The sequence below is a fragment of the Oryctolagus cuniculus genome, chromosome 5, assembly GCF_051225735.1.
Source record: "Oryctolagus cuniculus isolate XC-2025 breed Fujian yellow rabbit chromosome 5, ASM5122573v1, whole genome shotgun sequence".
NCBI lineage: Eukaryota > Metazoa > Chordata > Mammalia > Lagomorpha > Leporidae > Oryctolagus > Oryctolagus cuniculus.
The window spans coordinates 103821517-103844135 of record NC_142871.1 but is presented as its reverse complement, the minus strand read 5'-3'; the positions used below and the strand labels follow the sequence as shown (position 1 = coordinate 103844135).

Here is a 22619-nt window from a genome sequence, read left to right as displayed (position 1 = left end):
ACTGAATCTCTGTGACATGGGGACTTTTTCTAACGACCAAATTCTTTTTGTCGTCTTGAATAATTCCTCATTCTGGCAATCCCTTTTCTAGAGATGAATTCTACATCAGTTCTGTCCTCAGTGGCCCTGCTTCTCTTCCCCTTGTACCACCCACTAGTGAAGGAGGAGTAATACCTCATAAAGAGCCTGAAATGTGTACTCCAACAAAGTTTGAATTTGAGAGTCAGTGCTGTCATGTGTAAAGTGCAGCAAGGGGTGGGGGCCATGGTCAGTCAGTAGCAGAGTGGTTATGATGCCTTTTGGGACACCCACATCCCATATTAGAGTGCTAGGTTTGAGTCTAGGATCTGCTCCCAATTCCAACTTCCTGCTAATGTGCATGCTGGGAGGCAGCAGGTGATAACTCAAGTACCTGGGCCACTACCACGTCCAGATTAGGTTTCAGGATCCTGGCTTTGGCTTGGCCCAGTCCCAACTGTTGCAGGTATTTGAGGAATGAACAAGCAGATGGGCAATTTCTCTGTGTACTTGTCTGTGTCTCTGTCTCTCTGCACTTCACATAAGATATAATTAATTAATTAATTAAGATAGAGCAGATGATTCTTTCATGGATGAAATGATGGAACAGCATTGCTAATTAGGGTTATTAATTGGCAGTTTATGAACTCTTTTTCCCCTACATTATTTCAAAAATCTCTTCTACACAGGTTTATCTAATTGTCCTTGCCCATTCATAGTCTTAGTCATGTGACTCACTCGCTCAAGAAACTTCCATGGATTTTTATTACTTGTCAAATTCAGTGGGCCGGCGCCGCAGCTTGCTGGGCTAATCCTCCGCCTTGCGGCGCTGGCACATGGGGTTCTAGTCCCGGTCAAGGCACCGGATTCTGTCCCGGTTGCCCCTTTTCCAGGCCAGCTCTCTGCTGTGGCCAGGGAGTGCAGTGGAGGATGGCCCAAGTGCTTGGGCCCTGCACCCCATGGGAGACCAAGAGAAGCACCTGGCTCCTGGCTTCAGATCGGCATGGTGCGCCGGCCACAGCGCGGCCATTGGAGGGTGAACCAATGGCAAAAGTAAGACCTTTCTCTCTGTCTCCCTCCTCTCTCTCTCACTGTCCACTCTGCCTGTCAGGAAAAAAAAAATCAGTGCATACTGGGATCCCAGAGATTTCAATATACCCATCTATGGCCTCTCCTAGTTTTTAGTTCTCTCTTTCTCTGTGTTTAACTACATATGATACATTAATCTATTAAATATAATACAGACAAATTGATATGTCTCTGGTTCCTTACTTCAGGGGCACATATTCTGTCTTTATGCTGTTGTTTCTTGTTTGCATTGTTATCCACTTCAATTCTCTTAGTATCTGCCCTCCACATTTGCCTGTTGATATGGAAACATCTTAGAAGCACATCCTTTAAAATCTGTATCATTCCTTAGTAATTCTCATCTCTCCCACAGGCTCATGCCTGCTGTTTCTTTTTGAACCCTACAAACTTTATTTCTGCCTCCTGTATTAGGTTTGATGTATTATTACATACAATTATATAATATCTATTAGCTAGAATTCTTTTTTTTTTTTTTTTTTTTTTTGGGCAGGCAGAGTGGACAGTGAGAGAGAGAGACAGAGAGAAAGGTCTTCCTTTGCCGTTGGTTCACCCTCCAATGGCCGCCGCGGCCGGCACGCTGCAGCCGGTGCACTGCGCTGATCCGAAGGCAGGAGCCAGGTACTTCTCCTGGTCTCCCATGGGGTGCAGGGCCCAAGGACTTGGGCCATCCTCCACTGCACTCCCTGGCCACAGCAGAGAGCTGGCCTGGAAGAGGGGCAACCAGGACAGAATCTGGCGCCTTGATCGGGACTAGAACCCGGTGTGCCAGCGCCACTAGGTGGAGGATTAGCCTAGTGAGCCGCGGCGCCGAGCTAGAATTCTAACACCTTTCTGAAGAGCAATCTACTTTCAGCTTATGGTATCCCTTCCTCTGCATTTCACCAAGTTGAACATGATAGGTCATATATCATAAATCCTATAACTGAACTAATGAAAATGCTTGTATAAGAATATGTAAATGAAAAGTTTACAATGACTATGATATTAAGGCCTTCTATATTAGGATATTTTATTCTTTCAAAATTGTATTAGTTAATTACATGGATAAACTAAAGGGAGGATATTTTATCACATATGCAATTTTTATATTGTAGTGATAATTTGTGGTGTGATTCTACTTCTATTACAGATAAGTGAGATTTAAGAGGTAGGAAAAATATAGTAACTTATTCATTTTTTCCCAAATATCAGCTCATCTTATTCTTTTAAGCCAGAGCTCTTGGAGGCAGTCCCATAGATCCCTGTCATTTTGGGATTGGTCACAGATATGTCCAACAGTGATTCATAAGGCCTACTGACAGTTGGATGGACAAGAAACTGTGGTCAGTGACCTCCAGTCTTATGTTTCTTTGCCTGTTTAATCCACTATGCCTCCAAATGTCATCATTTTCTACATGTTTTAGGACTTATAAAAGGCCAGGAAGCACTTTTGTCTTCAGCTTTTTCTTAAGTAACACAAAAGGCTAAAAAACTATCCAGGGCCAGCGCTGTGATGTAGTGGATAAAGCCAACACCTGCAGTGCCGGCATCCCATATGGGCACCGGTTCCAGTCCTGGCTGCTCCACTTCCAATCCAGCTCTCTCCTATGGCGTGGGCTCCTGCACCCGCATGGGAGACCTGGAAGAAGCTCCCAGCTCCTGGCTTTGGATTGATGCAGCTCCAGCTGTTGCAGCCAATTGGGGAGTGAAACAGCAGATGGAAGGCCTCTTTCTCTCTGCCTCTGCCTCTGTCTCTCTAACTCTGTCTTCCAAATAAAATAAATAGTAATTTAAAAAAAAAAAACCACAATTTTCCAGAAATGTCTTGAATGTATTCCAACGTCAAACTTAATCCAACTAAATTTAGTAAATCGTTACTTCGAACTATTTCTCAAAATTAAAGTTAACTATTATTAACTTTGCAACATATTTGAACTGGAATTACATTGTCTACTGGGTTAAGTATGGTATTAAACAATAATAATACAGAATTTTCTAGGGCTTGGTGCTGAGCCTGGGGGTTAAAATTCTAGTTAAGACCTTTGTGTCCCATGTTGAAGTACCTGGATTCAATAGCAAGCTTGGACTCCTGACTCTAGCTTCCAGCCAAGGCAGGAACTGAGAGAAAGAGAGACAGCCACTATTGCTCAAATAATTGGATTCCTGACATCATATGGCATATCTGAATTGAGTTCCCAGTTCCAGGCACTGGCCTAGCCAAGGCTAGGTTGTTGTGGGCATTTGGGAAGTAAATCAGTGGGGGTAAATGTTTTCTCTCTGTTTCTCTGTCTCTGTCTCAAATAAAAGCAAAATTTCAAAAGATAATAGGTAGTGCATACTATTTGTGAATAAACTTTAAATTCATGGTTTGTTGACTTCCAGATCTAAAAAAAAAAAAAAAAAAAAAAAACAATCAAACAACAACAGAAAAGCTTTCACAAAATAGATATTTAAAACTTGCTTGCCATCCTAACAAAAAGGATGCCTAGATAGAGAATACGTAAATTTCTCTGAGAATTAACTTAGCAGTTTGACCTTAATCTACTCCCTTCTCACTGAGTATCCTCATGCTAGACACCTCTCTCTGCCTTGGTTTCCTCATGTTTAGAATGGATATAGCAATTCCATTCTCTTCCTTGACTTACTATGAGAATTTGAGAAACTGAAATATATAATGCACTTAGAAGAATAACTAACTCATAGTGATTTGCAAATTGCTGTAATTGTATGCTGTTTCAACTTGAGAGAGATAAAAACCATCTTCTATATGAGGAATGCTGTGATGAGACACACTTCATATACACTCTTCTTTTTCCCTCCGACCTTTGCAGCCGCAGGAATTCCTCACATGAGTAGGTTCCACCTCTGAAATTAGAGCTGTGAGCCATGTGGATCTGCTTATTTGCCTCTACAACCCCCTGCACAGGGAATTCCCAAAACATAAGAATTCCTGAATTACCGGCAAGTGAAACTTACATGGAGTCACCAGTAGTGCATGTTTTCCTTTTTATGCATTCTAGCTCTACAGTTTAGAATCAATTTCTCTTTAATGCTGAAATTCTAGCATATGGAGTGAAAACTAATTTTCCACATCAAATTGATTTAAGCTCTGTATAATTTTTGCTATTTTTAAGAGACAGAAAATCAGTTTGAATAGACAGATTAACAGCTAATCACTAGGTAATTGCTACCTTGTTCCAAGGGAGCATGCTAACTACATACTTGTGACTTGAAGTACAGTTGTATCTGACAAATGAATTTTTATAATTTTGCACTAGTGAGGGTAAACAGTGGGATCTTTCAGCTGATGAACAGAGTTGCTATGGCATTTAAGGTGTGTAAACAAGAGCCCTTCATATTGCCATACAACAGTATATTTTTCTTTTAAGGGAGTGCCTGAACTAAGTAGGCGTTTTCTAATTTATGAAATACACACAGGTAACATTGAACAGAAAAAAAAAAAACCTACAAATCTCCACCTCCACCTTGTGTTTCTCTCTTTAGCTTTGGTTCCATATTCCCACTGACTTTCTGATAATACCTAGATGTGTTCAGATATCTCAAACTCAACAATATTTCATCATCTCCTCTCCTAAGCCATCTCTATTCATGTGTTATAGCTCAGGGAATAGCAATCAGACATTCTTCTGGAAACTTGAGTTCTGTCTTTTCTTTCTCTCTTCCTACTTCATACATCCAGTCAGTAATGAAGCTGGGCTAATTCTGTCTCTAAAATAGATTTTTTAATCCATCTACTTCCTACTGCCACCTCCTGTGATTCTTCACTCCTTCTCCCATGTAGACTGTCAAAAGGCTCCCTACCTTCAGCCTGTCTCATTCAATCCATTTTCCAAACTGTAGATGTAGTATTTATGACAGTATAATAAATGTCTCTTGCTCTTAAAATAAATCAAAACTTCTTGCTTCTGTCATCATTCATCACCCCTGCCCTCTTAAAGTCACCTACCTCTGCTCATTCTCAGCTGTACACACTCTCCTTTCTGAACTCCCCCCCACACACACCCAAATATCTTGGATATACCAAATTCTCTTTGTCCCAGATCTCCCCACATGTGATTCCCAGGGAACACTTTTCCCTGCTTTGTAGGTGAACTCTCATTTATCTTTTAGATCTCAGCTTGGACATCTCTTCTGAAAATCCTCTGCTATTAGGCTGTCTCCTATGTATTTCCAGATCAGCCTGACATTCCAACCAGAGTGGGCGTCTTTCTGTACCACGATTTCTCAGATTGTCTTCCTGATGATCTTGGAAACTGAGCAACCCTGACTATTCTTATTCATCCACTTGTTGACTGGGGAGGACCTAAAAAGGTTCTCACTAATTGGGACTTCATAAACCCAATATAGCAGAAAATAAATTGTTATTTTAATGTATAGTTTGTTTTGCTTTTTGTTATAAGCATAGATGAAACTATTTTATGGGCTAAATTTTTTAAAACTGAAAAATCCTGAACCGGGTCGCAACTTTGAATCTGTGATTCCCATGCCATTTTCTTTGTCATTTTTGTTTTGGGTTTCCTGCTGTACAAAGTACAATAAATTAATTTTCTTGATTGTACAGAGGAACAAAGCAAACTTTGTTGACCTTTTAGGTTTAAAAATTAATGTTTTTTAATGTTTCTTGTTTTGTTGGTCTGTGCTTGTCTTTTTTGTCTAAAGACCAAACTGATAAGAAAATCAGCATTTGTTATTAAGTGGTGTATTGGGCAAAGGAGAACTACTATTTAGATAACTTCTTCCTTAACTAGAGCAGGGGTAGTTGTAAAGCATATTGGGAGATTCTAAACAGAATCCCAGTAGATGTTACCCAGTCAGACATAATCCTCCAATATCAATATTGGTCAACACCTGATACCTTGGGAATCTCTTTTCAGTAATTTTTAGGAAAACTATAGTAGCTGACTTCTTTCTCTGTCTTTTTTTTTTTTTTTTTTTTTGCTCCTAATTGGGCTGCCTAGGTACTTTCAGAGTGATACACACACACACACACTCTCTCTCTCTCTCTCTCTCTCTCTCACCCCCTCCCTCCCACCCTCTCTCCTGCCCTACCCCCCACAAAAATATACACATAATGTTCTCACTGTTTTTCATAATCATCTTCATTCCCTGTAGTCTTAATAATTGAGGAAATTGAAAAAAAAATTTAACCAAATGAAACAAATAAATTAATATACTAGGAAAATTAGGTTTACATTACAAGGTGGCAGGTACTTTGGAGAAAAATAAAGCAGAGAAGGGGATTGAAGAGTGTGAGGGTATGGGGCTGGCGCCATGGCTCACTTGGTTAATCCCCTGCCTGTGGCGCCGGCATCCCATATGGGCGCCGGGTTCTAGTCCCTGGTTGCTCCTCTTCCAGTCCAGCTCTCTGCTGTGGCCAGGGAAAGCAGTGGACCCAGGAGGGCAATGGAGGATGGCCCAAGAGCTTGGGCGCCTGCATCCACGTGGGAGACCAGGAAAAGCACCTGGCTCCTGGCTTTGGATCTGCACAGCACGCTGACCGTGATGGCTATTTTGGGGGTGAACCAATGGAAAGAAGACCTTTCTCTCTGTCTCTCTCACTGTCTAACTCTGCCTGTCTAATAAAAAAAAGAAAAGAAAAAAGAAGAGTGTGAGGGCATGGTCAGGGAGTCATTGAGGTGAGATTAAAGACTGAAGGTGGTGAAGACCTAAGCCACACATGCTTGAGCAAAGAGAGGAGGGATATCCTTGGCAGTAAGAACAAGCACATAAGCTCTGTGGAGCAGGCTTCCTGCAGTACTGGAGAAGGAATAAAGAGATGCAGGTATCTGGGAAGCAGACAGCGTGAGTGAAGAAAGTGACAATAGAGGTAAAGGCAGACATTGTGACCAAGGGCTAGTGTAAGCATTAAATATACTTACAGGAAAAGAAGAAATTTTCCTCCAGATAGTAAGCTTTAAAAAAAAAAAAAAACACACACACAACACACGCTGACCTACTTTTTCCAGCAGATAGTTACTACTTCTGCCCACCTTGATTTTGAATTTCATCAGTTTCACCTAGAGCCCAGTGAACATTTCACCCTTTTGGCCCATCAGTGCCATCTAGTGGTGAATGTTGGAAATTTTGGAATTTTACTTCACAAAAATTACTCCACAAAATTCCAAATCCCACAGCAGTGGATGTGTAGGTTGAACAAACAGAGTAATCAATTGTAATAGAGTTGTGATATTAAATACAACCAATCATTATTAAGAATAGATAAGTCATTGTATGTAGAACTCAATTATGTAATATTTTAGTCATAGAGTATTTTATAGAATTTATAAAAATATTCTGTAATAGTTTTTGTTAACATTTACAGAAACTCATTGTCATTTACAGTAGCATTGTCCAATATTGGTAGATATTTGATTTAATTTACATTGGTTAAATTAAATAAAGTTTTGGTTCTCAGTCCCACTAATTGTGTTTCAAGAACTTGCTATTTGCATTTGGACAGTGAAATACAGAGCATTCCCATCATTGTAGAAAGTTCTACTGGATGGCCCTGGTCTATTATGTTGTTTTCTCAGCAAAACTGATTTAATTAAAAAACTTGTTGGAAACACCTACTATACGCATCATGGGAGTTTATTACAGCAGGTAGTCTTCTAAAAAGAAAGCTTTTGAAAATTGAGGAGATTCACACACATAGTATTTTCAATCCTTTGAAAGAACATCTATAATAGCTGCATATTCAATTGCTGTGTTATTAAAAAAAAAAGGCTTGTAGGAGAATACATCATTTAAGCTGTTTTAAAAAATAAATCAAAATTTTACCCAGAAAAATGAAGGAAGAGAGTATTTTAAGTAGAAGCTACAACTTTTCCAAAGACAGGTAAGTATGGATGTGTGGACCATTTGGGAGATGGCAGTTAATTTTGTGTGACTGATGAATCAGCGACTAAATATGAGCTTTGATGAGAAGGGTAGGTTAGGGCTTGCTACAAGGGCTTTTTTCATCACACTGAGCATAATTATCTTTATCCTGTCAGGACTGAAGAACCATGGGAAGGTTTTAAGCAGCAAATTATGGGATTAAACTTCATTTTAGAGATTGCTCTGTTGATGAGGCATAAAAATTGGATTAAGGGTGAAGATGCAGCAGAATGGCATGATTTTATGCCCGATTCTTCAGCTCAGAAAACAGGCATCATGTTTGATCCTTTTGTCTCCTTCATTCCCTCACCTTATTCAGTCCACAAGGAAAATGCATCTTGTGTCTATTTTGTCTTTAGTCCAACTGCCCTCCCTAAAGCCACCATCATTTCAGGTCTGAAGCACTGTATTAGCCTTCTCAATGGTTTTGCTTTTATCTGTTCTGCCTACAGAAGGCAAACTGACTCTTCAAATTAGAAATTGGATCACATCAAACCTTGTTTAGAGCTGTAGTGGCTGCTCATTCTTGGCCTGTCTCAAGGCCATTACTCCACAAACTTCTCATCCCAGCTCCACTGTCCTCAGTGCCCAAGATCTGCCTTGCTTCAAGGCCTTTCACACACTATTCTCTCTTCCTGCATCACTTAACTGCACCTCACACTACCAATCTCAGTTAAAAATATGCCAGGAAATCTTCCATACTCCTTCAAATTTTAGATTGAAACACCACACTCTACTTCTTTTTGAAGTGCTTATCAGAATTGTACCCACGTAGTTGTGTGTTCAGTTGTTTGACCTCTGCCTCCTCCATTTGTCTAAAAGCAGCACAAGAAAGACTGCTATTATTATGCACCATTGACTTTCTCCAGAATGGTATGTAGCATTTGTTAGGTAAATATGTGAATGTACTGATGAGGTCATTCTCTAATTCAAACAGGACAGTAGAGATAGAATTAAAGAAGGTTAAGAAGAAGAGAATAGTGAGTAGAAGATAGATTTGATGGAACAAGACTAGGGCATTATTATCATAGTTTGGAAATATAATACAGGAAACAAGCAGCATTATGGAGAAAAATGGTGGGAGCAGACATGTGGGTAGCCTGACTTTGAGATTACTTTGAACTAGCCGTGTAAAAACTGCTAGTCAGCCGCTTGCTCTGCAATCTAAAACCCAAGACAGCCAACTGATCCAAAGTATATTTATGTTTCTAAATCATAGCTGTCAGTAAAGGAAGTAACTATACTACAACAAGCTAGAGTGTGAGATCAGTAGCCAGCTGATTGAATTCTCCCTGGGACTCCCACATTTACTAACTTTTCTTCTTCTACACTGCTTCCACTTCATTGGCATTAATCTGAGCATGATCTTGTTCCATAGCAGTGACTTCATCACCACTGTCTTATCTCTGGACTTTGGCTTTTCTTCCTGATATTATTGTCTCTCCCTTTACTTCGTTGGAAATCATGGCCCCTGAGTGGGTTGCTGATTGGGGCAGCAGGACCAGGTACACGATTTTCATTGGGATGGGGGACAGACACCACAGATAGTGAAGTGTCTCCCAGCTTGCTAACTTCTGCAACCAATGTGGGAGTTAGTGGTTTATGAGTACTTGACTGATAGTGACTGCTGCATCCGTTAGTTTATTCTTCGGCTGGTTTTGTTTTTGAGATACTGGGTGAGAGAGTCCTGCACCGAGGCTGCCTCTCCCCTCACTTTAGTTGTACATCTTTTTTGTAATGAGTTTTGTTTGCTCATTTTATATGTTTGATTTATGATTATGACTCTACTCCTATTTATAACTATCATTCCCAGGCCAGTCCTAATAACAAAATGAACTCTCGGGTCTCAGAAAGGGCTCTTGACAACCCACAGACAGAGCTCCTGCTGTGTTTAACAGACAGGTGTATTGAAGGGGCCAGGAAGTTGTGGGTTAGCTCTCAAATAGGGAGGGGACAGTTGGGCACCTGGATAGGTGAGCTTTTCCCATGCAATATGCCCCGTTTGCACTTTCTTTATCCTCTTGATTGTACAAGTGATAAAGTTTGGAATTCATAAGGGAAAAGTTAATTCACCTCTCTGTGCCTCTATTTCTTTTCTGCCAAATAAGGATAGCTGTCATGTCTAACTGAGAGTTGAGGGAAATTAATAGAGTCTGTGTATGTTAGGACCCAATGAATGTAAATATTATTGCTATTACTATTATTAATATGTTTAAAATTATCTAAGGAAGCATAAGGAAAGGATAATGTAAGAATGATGCTATAAAAGACACAAAGAATGAGACAAAGAATGGCTCAAGGTCTTGGTGAAGGCCTGAGAGATAATGTGTTTCTAGAACCCTATAGAAAGTATTTTTAAGGAGGGAAATCTCAAGGTATAAAGTTCTGCAGGGAAGATCTGATAAGTGAATATTAAGATGAACTCCTTATGTCTGGTGGGAGATCATTGGTAAGATGAATAAGAAGCATCTTATGAAAAATGAAGCTAGTGAAAATTAACTCAGCTGTTGAACCATTCATCAAGCAAAGAGTCCATGATTTGGAAATAGTCACATATGTCTTTTAATGAGACTGCAGGGGGTTATATATATTTATATCTATCTATCTATGTATACACACACACACACACACACACATTAACTCAGAGGGAGAAAACTATCTTGAACAGTTTAAAGTAATAAACAAGATATGTGGGAAGTCAAAAAGAAGATACTGAGAAGTCAGGATTCCAGGATCCAGTCCTGCCTGTACCTGCCCTGGCTCTGACACCTTAGAGTAGGCTCTTCGAGGGCTTTGGTACTCTCACCTGTAAAAAGGAAAGTCAAGGTATGGAATGATTATACTTTCAGCTCTAAAATGCCCACCTGTGTAAATCATTCATCTTCTCTTGGTAATTATAAGAGAAATTTTAGTTCAAGTTCAGTGTGTCCAGTTGCATTTTTTACCTACTAATAAAAACAATGTTACCTGATGAGTTCATAAATTCAGAAGTAGTATTGGTAGCAGTAGAATTATCATGATCACAGATTAAATACCACAGTATTTCTAAAAGAAGACATCATGGACTTATTTAGGTACTTTATCATTTACTTATTTTATTTAGATGCCTTATAAATTATTATTACAAGGTATTATTTTATTATACAAGGTAATAAGTGTTATATAAATGACTTATTATTTATAAAGCATTTATGTAACTATGTAATCATTGAAGCATTCATTCAATTTTCTGCAAGTCCCTTGTGCTAGCCACACTTTAGGTGCAGGTGATACAGAGATAAAAAAACACAAACAAGATCCCAGGAAAGTGATAAAGTGCATGGACCATAAATGACGTGTATGTAAAAAGTACATGTCTAGAGAAGAGACTTTTATTGAAGGCCTTCATTTAGGAGCAATATGTTAGACTTAACACAATACAGATAAATCTCCTTTCATGATGATTTGGTTTTTATTATGTCATGTTATTTATGTGTCCATTATTATTAAAATTTCTTCCAGTTTTCTTGATTAGTAATTAAATTCAGACTCTGAAAATAATAAAACAAAAAGATCAAATCAATTTCTTAACATCATTGCTCTTGGTTGAAGAATTTTGGTTAAAGATATATATTTGCTCTTTAGGAATATTTATCCCTAACATTTATAATTAATAATTCTATTAATTATACTGTACACAATGCAAAACATTATTAATATTGGAGGGATTTGGGACTGATATTCTTGAGTGGCTTCAATATATAGACAAATCCAAATTGTTTCTTTAAAAAAAAAAGTTTACAGTGAGTAGTTTCAAAAGAAATTACATTTGTATGAAGATTTTGTAGATACTGAAATAATACCTTGAGTTTTTGATTATGAAAATATCTCTTAACATTTCAATAAACAATATACTTTAAAGAAAATGGAAGAGCTCTGCAGTTAGAGTGCTGCATTTGAGGATTGTTTATTGCCAATATTTTGAAAAGTAAACACAGCTGTCATTCAGTTCTCTCTGTTTTAAATTGCAGCACCTTATGAAATATGCCCAGAGGATTACCTGATGTCTATGGTGTGGAAAAGGACTCCAGCAGGCGACTTTGCATTTAATCAATGCCCACTGAATGCCACAGGTACAGTAGAATAAGCCACCCAAATCCAGATGATAATTTCCATCCAAGAACAATGTGCTATGTTTGTGAAGTCATGCTTTTTCTCCTATATCCATAAATAAGTCTTTGAATAAGCACTTAATGAAATAATTTTAGTGAAATTTCCATAATGAAGCCAATGAAGGGACCTAGAAAATATTGCCGATGATTTCTTAGTGTGACTAATATATATTATAGAAATCATCAAAATTATAATTTTATGTGCATGTTTTTTGAAAGCAAACATGTATAATCCCAATTTTTAGCCTAATTATGTGATGCCTTTAAGCATCCCTGTTATAAAGCTTTTTTCTGTTCTTTGTGACACACAGGCACCACTAGCAGACGCTGCTCTCTCAGTCTTCATGGAGTGGCCTTCTGGGAACAGCCGAGCTTTGCAAGATGCATATCAAATGAGTACAGACACTTGCAGCATTCAGTAGGTGCAAAGCCAGCTTTAGTACTTGCTCTGTTTATTTTTTGTTAACGATTACTGTGTGAGAATTTAACCTTCTGCTGTACAATCTATTCAGCAAAATCTGTGAAAAAATATCTAAAGGAAAATGAACGGTGATAGATAGCTTATTTTTATAAGTCAGGGCTAAATTGTTTGTTCTTAGGCCCTTGGATTTTTATGGAACCTGATATCTAAATGAAAGAAATCTTTGTTTTATGGGGGAAAGACCTGAGCAAAATCTGTTATTCAGTTTTATGTATCAGAGTTAAATTATATATTATGATTCACTTACTATAGATCATGATTTGACTTACATCAAAATGCCATTCATTTTTAAATGAAATTCATTAACCTTTCAGTAGGAAAAAATGCTGAAGCTGTGTCACAGGTAACAGATTAACAAATTCCTTCCTGAAGTTTGATATTGAAGCATTAAAAAAAAAAAAACCTGAAAACCAAATACTGTCAAATATGTATACATAGCAAATCAGTAATTGAGTTGATGGATATTAACTACATACAGCCTTACTTCTGTCATATATGGGTGTGTATATATACGCATATATATTAATGTGCCTATCAGTAACTGATGATTATTTTACTATACACAGTCCTACTTCTGTTATAAGTATATATTTTTTAATGTTTAAATGTTTTATATTTATATATTATATAAAGATTGAAAACAAATATGAATACAGATATGTATTTCTTGAGTGGTCAAATAATCATCAATTCGATTACTGACTTTGTAAATAAAGGTATTAGGTAGTTTTTGGTTTGCAGATCTTTATTTGTGTTTGCATGCATATATATATATACACACACACACACACACAAACATGTATATAGATACAATGGCAAGAAACATTGCATAGTTTTATAACAAAAATGGAATATTACTTCTAAATTGCTAGAAGTAACTCAGACCATTGTAATTCAGAATTAAATATAAGAACTTTAATGAATTAATTTTTATGAATTTTATTTTCCCAAATTTTAGATATTAGACTTTGTTGTTTGTAATTCATATTCAATTCTAATTTTTTCATAGTAATGAATGGGAATAATTGCATAGATTAAGTAAATTATAAGCCAATCCTTAAAAATTTGTTAAGAATGAATAACTTTACTTTTCTTGCAGAATTTCTTTTTTACTTTCTAAATTCAATGTTTTATACAGAAATACATAAATGACTTTGCATTCTATAAGTACAGGACATCTAATAATAGGGACAGATTCTCTCCATGATATAGAAGAAATTAAATCTCAAATTATGAATCCCCTAGAAGCCATTAAGTCAGTAGTTTGACAGCCAATGTCCATACCTGTTGGTTTGGTAAGTAATCTTGTAAAATCAAAAGCATTATCTATGAGTTCAGCTCCTACAAGTACCGAGAACTTGATGAGGCACTTTTATAAATAAACTCCAATTCTCACAAACCTGTAACGTGGATATTCCTCCCTCAGTTTGCCCAGAAACAAAATCTGTATGGCAGTAGTCCACTTAAGAGAGGTAAAAGTGAAGGTTACACACAAGCACAGGTTTTTGTTTTCCAAAGCTTAATCTCTTTTCTGAATGTCATACAACCTCCTGAAATAAGTCTGTGGGTTTGAAATCATCTTCCCTAGCTCTGGTGCTGGGGGCAGTATTTTCTGGTTGCATATCCTTAAGAAAAGTCATATTATTTCACTCAAGTCTTAGTTTGATGTTTACAAAATGGAAATGGTACCATCATGTTAGCATCTAAGTTTTGCAGAAGGAACAGATGAGATACCATAAATGTTTGTAAATTGTAAAAGGATGTATAACTATGAGACATTAATGTCTTCGTGAATGAGGAAACAGAAAAGCTAGAGACCAAGAGACTGAAAAAAGGAAAAGATAGAGAGTGGGAGAATAGATTTGCTTTACTTTTCCCCACACTCTCTATTCCCAGTTGAATTTTGCTCCTTTGCAACAAAGCACCTCACATTTCCTACATTTCTAGCTACTGCCTCATTGCATAAAAATGGTAGTTCCTTTTATTACTGCATCTTATCTAGAAGAAACAGAAAAACAATAGTCATATTTTTGTTTACATCAAATATTTATTAAGCCAAAAAGTATGTAAGTCTTACTGTTTCTTAAATGACTAATTAAAGGACAAAGATACCAGTTCAAGGTCCAGCTGGTCAGGGCAACAAGCAGAGGATTTTAGTTTTCAAAAACTCACCAATTAACGGAGGGTGAGTGAGCCTGAGAAATAAAAGTTCGGCAAATTTTATGTAATACAGTATGGCTACAAGACGGCAAATGAGGGGGAAACAGTGAAAAGCTAGTTCTTAATCCCAGCTGAACATTATACTCGCATGCAAATTCTTATATACGAGGAAGCTCCCCAAGACCAATTAAAATAGAATTAATTGTTAGCAGGCTATACACATTCAATAATTTGTTATTAATAATTACAAAGTTGATTTGGCACTCACATGTTTGTGTGATCTTACGTAAGCATCTGCCAGGGACTGATTCCAGGACTCCACTCCCCACTGCCACCACCACCACCACCAGCAGCCTTGGCCATGTGGTTCCAGAATTGAAGATGCTCAAATCCCTTATGTTAATAGAATGCTATTTATGTATAACCTAAGCATATCATCCAATACACCTTAAGTAATCTCTAGATTACCTGTTACATCCAGCATATTGTTGGTGCTATGTAAATAGTTTGTTGTATTGTTTAGAGGTACAGCGTCTATACATGTTCAGCACTAACACAGAGTTTTTTCAAATACTTTTATGTTTAGGATTGTTACAACTATGTGTGATCCAAATGTATTTTTTTTTTTTTGACAGGCAGAGTTAGACAGTGAGAGAGAGAGACAGAGAGAAAGGTCTTCCTTCCGTTGGTTCACTCCCCAAATGGCCGCTGCAGCCGGCACGCTGCGCTGATCCAAAGCCAGGAGCCAGGTGCTTCCTCCCGGTCTCCCATGCGGGTGCAGGACCCAAGTACCTGGGCCATCCTCCACTACCTTCCCGGGCCACAGCAGAGAGCTGGACTGGAAGAGGAGGAACCGGGACAGAACTGGCACCCCAACTGGGACTAGAACCCAGGGTGCCGGCGCCTCAGGTGGAGGATTAGCCAAGTGAGCTGCAGTGCCGGCTGATCCAAATGTATTTCTAATAACATGGCCCTCTCATGAAATAAGATGGACACCTTTTTTGTAACTATCCAATACATAGCATTTACTGCCTTTTTATTCTTGTTACCAAGCTCCAAATGATTGTCAAACATCTTCACTCCCTGAAGTCAAATAGTCATTATAAAAATTGAACAATGCCAAGGAAAGTTAAAGGGCATTTCTTCCTTTAAAATGACCAGAAGCCTCTTAATTTTATCATAACAATGTGTTAAAAGTTTTGAGATCTGAATTCAACTCCACAATTACAAATTTTAAGCTTTTTCAACTGTTTTAACTTTGTATGTTTAATTACAGGTCTAGAGCAAGTCTAGAAAACTGTTTTTGCAAGGACAAAATAGTAAATATTTTAGACTTTACATGACATATTAGTGCAAGAACAGCTCAACAAAGCTGTTCCAGAAAAAATTTTATAGAAAACAGGCAATGGATTAGATATGACCCATAGGTTATAGTTCACTGATTTCTGCATTAGAATCTGTATTTCACTGTTTTAAAGGTTTTTATTATTGGGTTTTAAAAGATATCTTTAATTTAAAGGGAGGGGAAGAGAGAGTGACAGACAGACAGACATTCCATCTACTGGTTCACTCCCTAAAAGGCCTTGACAGCTGGTACTTGGTAAGGCTAAAGCCAGGATCTTGGAGCCGTATCTGGGTCTCCTACATGGGTGGCAGTAGCCCAAGTATTTAGGGAGCTGGATCAGAATGAAAGCAGCCAGAACTTGAACCAGTGTTCCATTATAGGGATGCCAATGTCTTAGGCAAGGGGTTAACCTGCTGTACCTCAATGCTACCCCCAGTTTGCTCCCACACAGAAACATAAAGTGAAAATACTGTTTGAGTACTAGTTATAGCATTAAATCTCAATGTACAGCACACTAAGGACAAAGATCCTACATGAGGAGTAAGTGCACAGTGACTCCTGTTGTTGACTTAACAAATTGACACTCTTGTTTATGGCCTCAGTAATCACCCTAGGCTCTTGTCATGAGCTGCCAAGGCTATGGAAGCCCCCTGAGTTCACCGACTCTGATCATACACTAACTGAGCACCAAAAGGGAAACTTGTTGAAATGAAATGGACACTATGAGAAACAGTGACTTGATCAGCTCTTGACCTGACGGTTGATGTACAATGTAATACTTTATCCATTTTAGTATTTTTTTGTTCTAGTACCATTGGTTGAACTCTGTAATTAAATTTTAAATTTTAACTAAGTTACAACTTTTGAGGCCTATGTTGTGATGTAGCAGGTAAAGCCACATCCTGGTTTGAGTCCTGGCTGTTCCACTTCAGATCCAGCTCCTTACTAATGCACTTGGGAAAATGGTGAGAGATGGCCCAAGTACTTGAGCCCCTGAACACATATGGGAGGCTGGAAAGAAGTTCCTGGCCCCTGGCTTTGGATTGGCCCAGCTCAGACCGTTGTGGCCATTTGTGAAGTGAACCATTTGAAAGATCTCTCTCTCTCTCTCTCTCTCTCTCTTTGTTCCTCTCTCTCTGTAACTCTGACTCTCAAATAAGTAAATAAATCTTTAAAAAATTAAAATAAAATGCTAAGTTTTAGAGATTTTCCATTGAAAAATGAATAGTTTATTTTGTCATTTTTTTCTCATATTTTCTTTAGCAGTTAAGCCGTAGTAACGCAAAGTTCATTATCAGCTAAGTCTAATATTTATCTTCCTCTGAGTTCATTCTTTTTTCTTTTCAATTATCAGTCATATCTTCTTGCCTCTTTAATATCTAATAGTTTTTAATGGAATATCAGACATGGTATAAAAGAAATATAGTCTCAAGACCATGTTAATGTTCACCAGAAAGCATCATTTTTTCCTTGGTTATTCACATACACTGAAGATTGGAATTGATAGGTGACAGGGCACTTTTATATTTGGGTAAAAGTACATCTACTTAGCCCCCTTTCCTCCACTGTGCCTCAGATAGGCTTTGAATGGAAAGCTTTTCTGTGCCCATCCCATCAGCATTGAGAAACTGTGGAAGATTCCGCTCTGCCCTTCAGTCATTCCTAGCTCAGTGATCTAGCTTTTCTCCCTCAGTAACTTCAGATCTTGGTGCTTAAGGTTGAACTACTCCTTCAGTAGGCATTTGTGTCCGAAGTTCTTACAAGAATAAGGAAAATAATACTCTGCATTTGAGCAGTTTTCACCCTAACTCCTAAGCTTCCTACACAGGCCAAAAAATCAAAAGCCATCTTATGGGGTAACATCCCATCCAAACATTTAGGGTCCCTCCAATGTCCAATGTAATTCTCCAGCCCTTGGCAAACAAACAGCAATAGTCTGTCTCCTACCCTCAAAGTTTCTGCATGGACCGTACCTGCCTTGCAAGTGTTTTCCAGATTTAACAAACCTTCCCAAGAGATGGAAAAATGGTTGAGAATTTTGATTTGCTTCAGAAGGCATCTTGGCTTTCTGGAAATTAGTTTCTTTCATTCTCAATGCTTCCATGTTTCTCTGGTGTCCTTAAAAGTGTGATTTATAATTTCTGTGGTTTCTAGTTGTATAGGAAGAGCATTTTCTTATAAGAATTAGAGGTTATACTAAACCAGTGAATTTCAGCTGTCTTACAGGGAAAAAAAAAGCATGTTTGAGCACATACAATTGTACATCCTGGGAAATTTAAAAGACATCTACTATATAGATATATCAATGAAATGCCTCTTATATGAATTTGACTTCTTTTTTAAAGATTTATTTATTTATTTGAAAGGCAGAATTACAGAGAAGGAGAGGCAGATGAAGAGAGAAAGGAGTCTTCCATCTGCTGGTTCACTCCCCAAATGGCCACAATGGCCAGGGCTGGGCCAGACCAAAGTCCAGAGCCAGGGGCTTCATCTGGGTTTCCCATATGGACTCACGGGCAGGAGACTTTTCTGCTGCTTTCCCAAGAACTTTGGCAGGGAGCTGGATCAGAAATGGAGCGGCCTCGACTTGAACTGGCACCCATATGGGATCCCTGCGCCACAGGTGGCGGCTTTACAAACTACTCCACAACACCAGTCCCAAATTTTACCTTTTTTTATTCTTATTATGTTGTACTTTTTTTTTCTATACAAATCCAAAATATTTTCAGGCTCCTCCCAGATTATGGAATTAATGTGAATTGAGGAAGAAATGCTAAAAGTTAATATTAAACATTGAAATTCACTGAATTGAAAATTAGTCATAGAATTATTTTAATAGAATATAATTATGCAGAGAATTATATTGAGACTAATACTAGAGAAAAAATATTACAAAGTAAAATATGCTGTGGTCTTCTTTCTTTTCTACCCTTTAAATCATTCTACAAATGTTCACTGAGATTTGATAACGTGCTAAACACACTACTAAGAACCTGGGAGTACACACACACAAATACAAAATAAAGTAAATGTAAAAAAAAAGACATAACAGTTAACAGATTGTGATATATTAGGGGAAATTAGCAAGCATCAACATGGGCAATGATGTTTGGGGACTATTTTACATAAGAAAATCAGTGAAGTTTCTATGAATAAGTGACATTTGATATTGTAATTTGAGAGATGTATAGGTCTAAAAATGCAAAGGCTGAATAGGGTGAGTTTGTCAAGGAAATGAAAGAACGTTTATTTAGAGGGAATTGATATAGAAAGATCTGGAGGTATTTAAGGAAGTGAAAAAAGGCTCACTGGCCCGAGGGAATAATTAAGATGAAGGCTGAAGAGCTAGGTGGGGAAGGATTTGGACTTCACCATAAAGCCTTTTCTAGGTGTTAGGATTTTGCTGTAAGTGTGAAGGGAAGCCACTGGGAGTAGAGGAGTGATGTGATTTAATCTAATTAAAGGGGTCTTCACTGTTCTGAAGAATAGGCTATAGGGTGGCAGAGCTGAGAGCTGTGAAGCCTGCTGCAGTAACCATGTGAAAGCTGATGGTATCTTTATGAAGCTTCAGTGGTCACATTTCGTGCTCTGTGATGTTATTTTCTGAGATGTGGAAGGCAAGACCAAGAGGGCTAGCTTGGCACAGGTGGGATTTGAGTTTGAAAGGGTTGTTTTTATTCAATATGAAGAGGATAATTGAATATGAGTGTCAGACTTCAGCATCAAACTCCTGGACAGGAAATAATTTTCATAGTCACCACCACAAAGAATCGGAGATGAGGAAGTGAGGAAAGGCCACGTGGTCATCGCTTTCTACATTGTGATGGTGATTGAGAGCAGGAGACTGAGTGAGTAGTTAAAAGGAGAAAGAAGGTCAAAGCAGATTTTTGAACTGTTTTATTTTAATTGAGGAGTATTTGAATATCCTACCATTCCAGCTCAGGCTCCGAATAGGAGGTATGGAGTACCAATGTCTGTGGTTGGTAGAGAATAATCAACGATTAATGAACGTAAGTAGGGCTAAAATGGCTGAGTAAGCATTAGACTGTAAATCTAAAGACAGAGGTTGAGCCCCCTTTTTACCAAGCTCTGAGGTGAAATTTTCATATTGACTAGGGGCTGGGCTTGAGTGCTAAAAGGCTCAGAAGAAGCCTGCAAAAAAGAAGACTTCTGAAACAATGAATAGAATTATTCTATTTTCAAAGAAATGATCCAATAGAAAGAAAAAAAGCAGAATTTAATGAACAAGAAAATTAAGGAAGATTCAAGAAGTCACAAGCAGCCAAGATCTATAGAAAAAGTAAAAAAAATAATTTTGGTAGAGAAGATAGTTATTCCATTTTTTTCTAGGAAGAGCAAAAAAAGATGGAGAAGATGAACACAGGGAAAGCAGCTTAGTGGGTTTTGTGTATAAAGGATTATGGGTTTTTTCATGTGATGGACTCTCTTTTCTCCACTAAGTATGATGCAGAATCATTAGCTAAAAGTGAGGATTTAAGAGGAGATGTGTGTCTTCAGGGGAGATGAAAATGTGTGAAATAGTCATTCCCAGGATGTTCAAAATAAGCCTATTTGAGAATTATAATAGGATTACGAGGCTGCCTTAAGTACAATCTGGTTTGAAATAAGGAATTTACAGTAGAGCCAGTTTCGTTGTGATTTCTCTTCAGCAATATTGGGCTACTTGGATACAGGTACAAAGAAGGCACTTATTAGAGCCCTGCTATTCTAAATGTTTAAATGTTTTCTTTCTTTCTTTTTGTTTTTGTTTTTGTTTTGAGGACCAGAAGAATTACCAGTACCCAAAAGCTTATGATAAATGTAGAATCTCAGACCTTGTACTAAACCTGCTTAATTAGAAACCACATTTTGAAAAGTTCCCTTTGTGATTCATATGCACATGAAAAAAATTGAGATACACTGTAATAGATTTTATTAAGGGTTGGAATTTTGTTGAAAGAATTAAAGGAGTCAGCTAGGGGCTTGAAGATGTAAAGTGACTTTACCTCCTTACCATCCTAAGGCATAGTGTACTAGTTGATTCTGATTTTCCTCTCCTGGGCACACCGAGCAGACTGGACCCCTTCAGCCCCTGGAAGCCAGGTGTACCCATGTAGTCTGGTGATTGTGTATGGGAAGTGATCTTTTTCATGTCAGGCCTGAAGATGTCAGAGCCAGTGCAAGATCTATTAACATACATCATCTCAAGCCACTGAATGACCATGAAGAACAGAGCCTCTCTAATGGTGTTGGTTGTTGTTTTCAGGCACTGAGATTTTGGAGTAGTTTGTTGTCAGAGTATGACCTTTCTACTCTGGCTGATGCACTGTCACTAAAATTAGAAAACTTAAGTAATAGAAATAGAATTGAGAAAGCTTTAGAGAAATGCTAAGTTACTTAGTGCCATGCTTCCCACTAGGGGGTTCCTGAAATCTTGTGACCACTATCCTGCTTTGAGCTCATAGAGCATACCCTAGTTCTATCCTATGACTCTAAATATTGATGAAAACATCTGGATTTATTTGGTGTTCAGAATAGCAATCTAATTTACATATGCCTTTTGCTCAAGAATTGTGCTTTTGTCAAATTCTAGCCATAAACTTCTAAATTGAAGCTTCTTCAGTTTCCTCTGGATAGTTAAATATACTTTCCTTGCATTCTCACTTTGGAAACTTAGAGATTTTATACGCTTCATACTTAACTTGGTTTTCTTGATGAATCAGTTTATTCTTCTAAAAATAACTAAAAATCTTCAAATCCCTGCCATCCCATCTCTGATTTCAGAGATCTCACAGACAAAAAAAAACTGGAATTTTAATGCCTGGTTGGCCAAATGCCATTCAAACCATAAGACAAGTCATATAAGTGGTTTTTTTGCAGAAAAATTCTTGTCTAAATCTTTTTTTTTTTCAGGGAAAGAGGAATTGAAGATAAATTTATTTGGGTGTAAACACTCATCAAATAATTTTTTTTACTCAAAAATTTCATGGAAAATGCATATTATAAGAAATCACATTTTTCAAAAATGTTCTGTATCAAAACATAGTTCTTTTAAGTCCATTTTTCCATGGCTTTTTTGAAGTGTCTGCATGATATCTTGCTGATTTTATATGTCTTTTTTTTTAAGATTTTTTTTTAACTTTTATTTAATGAATATAAATTTCCAAAATATGGCTTATGGATTACAATGGCTTCCCCCCCATAACGTCCCTCCCACCCGCAACCCTCCCCTCTCCCACACCCTCTCCCCTTCTATTCACATCAAGAATTCATTTTCGATTCTCTTTATATACAGAAGATCAGTTTAGCATACATTAAGTAAAGATTTCAACAGTTTGCTCCCACACAGAAACATAAAGTGAAAAATAATAGATGATTTTTTAAATGATGATGTAATCAGATCAGACCTATTGTCATGTTTAATCCCAGTGAGAGTCAAGTTGGGAATTGATAATTTCTTCTTCTTCTTTTTTTTTTTTTTTAACAGAAGATCAGT

General features: G+C 37.6%; 1 protein-coding gene across 8 annotated transcripts in view; it reads left to right on the top strand.

The window, feature by feature from the left end:
* The window catches only part of ADGRB3 (adhesion G protein-coupled receptor B3), an 857936-nt gene that overhangs the window by 358275 nt on the left and 477042 nt on the right, over positions 1-22619 (top strand). For 7 of the 8 annotated variants that reach the window (XM_017345224.4, XM_002714524.6, XM_089333072.1 and 4 more), the window contains 2 exons: positions 11997-12098; positions 12449-12555. In XM_017345224.4, the coding sequence (XP_017200713.1) occupies positions 11997-12098; positions 12449-12555 (209 nt within the window). Of the gene's footprint in view, positions 1-11996; positions 12099-12448; positions 12560-22619 lie in introns of those variants that run through there. The other variant, XM_089333073.1, reaches the window with a different exon arrangement.